The sequence below is a fragment of the Heterodontus francisci genome, chromosome 5, assembly GCF_036365525.1.
Source record: "Heterodontus francisci isolate sHetFra1 chromosome 5, sHetFra1.hap1, whole genome shotgun sequence".
In the NCBI taxonomy this organism is placed as follows: domain Eukaryota; kingdom Metazoa; phylum Chordata; class Chondrichthyes; order Heterodontiformes; family Heterodontidae; genus Heterodontus; species Heterodontus francisci.
This window is the reverse complement of record NC_090375.1, coordinates 145,487,734-145,493,733: the sequence shown is the minus strand read 5'-3', so window position 1 is coordinate 145,493,733 and position 6,000 is coordinate 145,487,734. Positions and strand designations below refer to the sequence as shown.

At 37.9% G+C, this 6,000-nt stretch overlaps 1 protein-coding gene across 1 annotated transcript in view; it reads right to left on the bottom strand.

Annotated features, from left to right (window-relative positions):
• Nucleotides 1-2,388: 2,388 nt before the first annotated feature.
• Nucleotides 2,389-6,000, bottom strand: part of mal2 (mal, T cell differentiation protein 2) — a 47,610-nt gene continuing 43,998 nt past the window's right edge. Inside the window, exon 4 of the mRNA XM_068032196.1 lies at nucleotides 2,389-2,976. Within this exon, the coding sequence (XP_067888297.1) occupies nucleotides 2,905-2,976 (72 nt within the window). The 3' untranslated portion in view covers nucleotides 2,389-2,904. The remainder of the gene's footprint in view (nucleotides 2,977-6,000) is intronic.

Here is a 6,000-nt window from a genome sequence, read left to right as displayed (position 1 = left end):
TGGTGCTTACCAATGCTCAGTTTAGTTTCTGCCAGGACTAGTCACCTGAGGGCTTCATTAGAACCTCGGTCCAAACTTGGCCAAAAGAGCAGAATTCCAAACTTGAGGTAAGAGTGATCACCCTCAAGAACAAGTCAGCATTTGACCGAGTGTGACAAAGAGCCCAAAGAAAACTGAAGTCAATGGGAATCAGAAGGGAAACTCTCCACAGACTTGAGTCATAGCTAGCTCAAAAGATGATTGACCTCCAACAAATAAAACAATTACATCTGCCTTCACATGTTTGCTAACACTCAGCTCTACCACACAACTACTTCTCCCTACTCCTCCACTGTTGCTAAATTATCAGATTGATTATCCAACATCCAATACGGAATAGGTAGAAATTTGGTCCAATTAAAATATTGAAGACATTGTTTTTTGGTCCCCACTCCAAACTCTATTCCCTAGCTACTGACTCCATTCCTCTCCCTGACAACAGTCTGAGATTAAGCCAGTCTGTTCACAGACTTGGTGTGTCACTTGACCCAAAGATGACCTTCTGACCTCATACCCGTGCTATCACTAAGACCACCTATTTCTATCTGACTTTGCCTGTCTCAGCTCATCTGCTGCTTAAACCCTCATTCATGCCTTCATTACCTTGCCCCTCCCTATCTCTCTAATCTCTTCCAGCTCCACAACCCTCCAAGATATTTGCGCTGCTCTAATTCTGGCCCCTTGTGCATCCCTGACTTTAATCAACCTATCATTGGTGGCTGTGCCTTCAGTTGCCCAAGCCCCATGCTCTGGAATACCCTCTCTAAACCTCTCCACTTTGCTTTCTGCCTTTAAGACACTCATTAGAACCTACCTCTGATTAAGTTTTTGGTCATCTGATCCAATATCTCCTTTTGTGGCTGTTATACTTTTATAATGTCCCATAAAGTCTTGGAATGTTTTTATTACATTAAAAGCTCTACATAAATTAAAAGCCTGGCTCGGGTATAAAATTAAAACCCGACCCCGATCCTGGCCCGACTGCTGGACCCAGAAGGGAGACCCGACCCAAACCTGACACTTGTCAGGTCTGGTCGGGTTGCCACGCTTTAACAAATACAAGTTGTTGCAAAAGGTGAGCAGTGGGATTTGAATTAAGTTGTGAACATACAACTCTGTGCATGTTTATTCAGGGAATCACAAAACAAAGTAATTCACCAGCAGCCAGAATGTAGGCTAAAAAAAGGCACCCTGCAAAACAGATTACTTATTACAAAAGATAGCAAGATAAAGATCAAGAAACATTTTGTGGATTACTATCTTTATTCAGTGCAAGTTTTTCCAAAGATTAGGAAATAGAAAAAAAGAAAAAACACTATGTAAACCATTAGAAATTGAGACAGCACATTGGGTGATGGCTGCCTTGTAGGGACAGATGGACAGTTTCCATTCGCCTCCATTAAAAGTCAGCTGAGAAATTCAATAATCAAGTTTAGCCAAGTTGAGTTACTGGTTAACAGATTAATTATTTGTTTAGAGATGCCTGAATGATCAGACCTCCATGACTGAAATACCTAATTTCCCAGTACAGCACAGGGCTGCAATCTGTAAAACAAAAAAAGGTTAAATTTGGTCAGATAAAATCCTTAAGGGAGAACAACTACATGGCAAACCAATCAGGAAGTTTGGTTTTATCCATAAAATTACCATTATTCAGTGGTTTCTTTGTTGAAAAGGGGTAGCTTTTCTCATCTGTGCAGTGGGAGGTATTGAATCCTGGTAGTACAATTGGGAAATTCAGGTACATGTCATGAAAATTATGGGCAGTGGTAGAGGAATTCCTGGTTCGCACTTCCTACAGGAGTGATTCTTCACTGGCTACGAGCTCTGAAAGCTATTTCTATAGTCTCTGCCCACAGCTCTAACGTGTTATAGAAATTTAAAGGAAACTAACTTTTCAACATATGGTGCATCAACCAGTTTTTAAAAACTGTGCAGCTTCTGTAGTAAGCTACAACCAGTGCTAAGTGTCAAATCTGTACAATTTTTTCAGTATTAGAAGAGTTGATTTGTATGAAGTACATGATTATTTTTTTTTTAAAATAAATTTTCAGAAAACTATTACTAGGTCATGGACAGCATCAATTCACCAAATGAGTCACAGATCACACTTGCCAAACTTTCCATTTTACGGCAACATATCCAATACACACAAGACAATTCCTGAAAGTCACACTGAAAAAAAATTGACATTTCAAGAATGATAAAACGATGGAACAATTATGGCATAATGAAAACAATTGAGATATTTTGTTTTGCAGAAAATTACTCTAATCAAGATGCAACTGTTGTATACTAATTACTATTTTATGTACTGAATATAATGAAAATGCAAATGGATAATGAAACTTGCACAAAATAGGAAAAATGTTTACTTATAAATGATCACAATTACAGTAATATCAAGCATACAAATGAAAATGATTAACCTTTTTAAAAAAAGAAATGGGGAGTGTTCACAGATAGATAGATAGATAGATAGATAAAGTCTGACTTTTCATCTAACCTCTTTGGATCCTTTCATTTTCCTGAATTCAGGTTTACAGTAAATGAACTCCTGCTGTAATTGGTATTGGGATATTTTGGTTTGAGAAAGCTATAAATGTTTGGACAACACACTCAGCACCCAATGTTCAGATAAGTGGAAACTATTTTATTCTCCTCTGACAAGGTTTTGAACTTAACACTGAAAATCATAAAAATGCCATCACTGCTGCAAAAATACTTCAGTATAAAACAGAATTGGTCTATGAAAGGACCACCCTTCTCTTGAGAAGCATCCTCCATCAGGGTTTGAAAAAGTTTTGTGCCAATGATAATGAATCCAGCCATCTACACTATTCCAAACTGTTCATATGTTGCAATTTATAGCTTCCATCTTCTCAAAGCAAGACCCAAACTGCAGGCGTAACACAGAGTAACGACAAAAGAAAGTATCTGAAAGAGTGAAAGAAAAATCAGCATTAATTTTTAATTTTTTTTTTTAAAGAATTGCATTGTTTAAACTTGGTTATGCAGTGTTTCTGTAATGATTGTCTGTAGTTCTTTGGTTTCTGAAATGCAAACTAATTACAACACGGAGGCAAACCTTTTGGTCCAACGAGTCTGTGTTGGTGTTTATCCTCCATGCCCAGTAGCCTTAATCTCATGGGCATCCCCCACCCTTTATAGTTTTATTTTCCTTCCCTTCAACCACCTATATAACCAATTCTTAAATGTTGGCACCATCTCCTCCACTAAAGTACATTCCACAACCTCATAACCTATTACATGTTTTCCATGTTCTAGAGCCCTCAATCACTAGAAATTGTTTCCTGTCTAATCCGTAATGCTTTTAAATACCTACCAAATGAACATCTAATCAAGTCTGAATTTTTGAAACTTTTTGTATTTGTTTTTCCATACATCAGGCAGCATTCTAGTGAATCTACATTGTTCCTTTACTGTCCAAGCATCCTCCATTTTTGTTATTATATCTTGACACATTCTATACCCCTTGCTACAAAATCCAGTATTTAATTTGCTTATGATGTTATTCACATGAGATGCTGCTCTTAATTTCTTGCTAACTTGAAACCCCAAACCCTTCTGCTCTTCAGGTTACACCTAGCTATCCCTCAATATACAACTATTTTAACCAAAATGTTCTACTTCACATTTACTGATATTGAATTAACCAAAATGTTCTACTTCACATTTACTGATATTGAATTCCACCTGGCACTTCTTGTCCATTCTACCATCACTATCACTTGCAGCTTCCTTTGGTCCTCAGTTATTCACTGTGTCTACTTCAGTATATTGGAAAAGTCTGCAAATTTGGGCACCACTTCCTCCAGCCCTCTATTCAAATCATTTATGTACATTAAGTGCCCATTTTCCTGCTTTATTTTTGCTAGGCAATTCTGCTTTGATTGTTCATTTTAATAACCACACATCACACAATGACAGTTCACAGTAACAAAACAAATTCTCTGCAGAGAAGATATTAAAGATTAGAACGGCAGGTTGAAGGATTTTAACAAAATATTTAAGTACCCATGACAGGCCTAGCAAGAACAACCCGATTTGTCGAAAGGATATTTTTCACTGAAATCCTCTTAAAAACATACTGATTTAAGTAATTACAGTTCTATGCAATAGATAAGAGTAATTCAATCAAGACACAGCATATGAGTACAACACCTAAAGAATAGTTTTGAATCACAAGTAAAAAGCAAGAAGTTAATTATCGAAGTTAAAAGTTTGAGCCCTGGCCACAAAAGTAAAGGCAAATCCACTTGCTCCCAAATTCTAAATTTGGGACATGTATTTCTCAAGTGTTACTTTTTACCTACCAGGTTCTGTTCAGCTTGTAGTTAAATTGCCCAAACTCTGAAAAACTTGCAGTATCTGATAACAGCTTAGTGGGAACACTAACTGATGTAAGCCATTGGGGAAGCAGAACTACACAATGCAAACCATCAGGCAGAGAGACTGAAAATTCAGAAAAGTGCTTCAGACCAGCCTTCTTGTTTTGTTGGATCAACTTTTCTAAAAGCAGAAGTATCAGAGCAGCACCTTTATCCCCGACTGTCATTAAATATAGAAATGATTTATTTTATGAGGCATTGAGTGTTACATTTCTTCTATTGAGCTGAAAGTGGTAAACTGATGTCCTAGGTGGAGTATTTGCTAGAGTGGTTGGGGAGGGTTTAAACTAAAATGGCAGGGTGATGGGAACCTTTGCAAAGAGTCAGAGGAGGGGAGATCAAAGACAACAAAAGACAGTAAGGGGAATAAGAAAACAGTGATAGGCAGAGAAATCAAGGGCCAGAATCAAACAGGGCCACAGTGAAAAATAGTGGGAAGGGGCCAAGTAATGTTAAAAAGGCCTTAAGGCTTTGTGCCTTAATGCACAGAGCATTTGCAATAAAGTGGATGAATTAATCGCACAAATAGATGTAAATGGGTACAATATAGTCAGAATTAGAGACATGGTTGCAAAGTGACCAGGGATGGAAAATGAACATCCAGGGATATTCAGTATTTAGGAAGGACAGACTAAAAGCAAAAAGGCGGTGGAGTTGCATTGCTGGTTAAAGAAGAGATTAATGTAATAGTGAGGAAAGATATATTTGCTCTGACGACGTGGAATCTGTATGGGTAGAGCTGAAAAACACTAAAGGGGCAAAAAACGTTAGTGGGGGTTGTATATAGACCCCCAAACTGTAGTGGTGATGTTGGGAATGGCATTAAACAGGAAATTAGAGATGTATGCGATAAAGGAACATCTGTAATTATGGGGGACTTTAATCTGCATATAGATTGGGCAAATCAAATTAGTCACAATACCATAGAAGAGGAATTCTTGGTGTATACAGGATGGTTTTCTGGACCAATATGTTGAGGAGCCAACTAGAGAACAGGCCATTGTGTAATGAGGGGAAAATAATTGATAATCTAGTGGTGAGACCCCCCCTTGTGGATGAGAGACCATAATAGGATAGCAACAACTATGTCACTCTCCATCTTGATGAAGAATTCCGAGACTAGGATCCTGAATCTTAGTAAAGGAAACTATGAAGGTATGAGGCGAGAGTTGGCTGTGATGGATTTGGAAACGCTACTTAAAGGGATGACAGTGGAAAGGCAATTGCAAACATTCAAAGAGCGCATGGATGAACTGCAACAATTGTTTATTCCTGTCTGGTGCAAAAGTAGAAAAAAAAAATGGGAATAGTAGCCAAACCATGGCACAAGGGAAATTAGAGACAGCATTAGGTCCAAGGAAGAGGCATATAAATTTACCAGAAAAATCAGACCGGAGGAATGGAAACAGTTTAGAATTCAGCAAAGGAGGACCAAGGGGTTGATCAAGATGAAAATACAGTACGAGAGCAAGCTTGCGGGGAACATAAAAACTGACTGTAAAAGATTCTGTATGTATGTGAAGACACAGTCAAACAGGGGAATTTATAA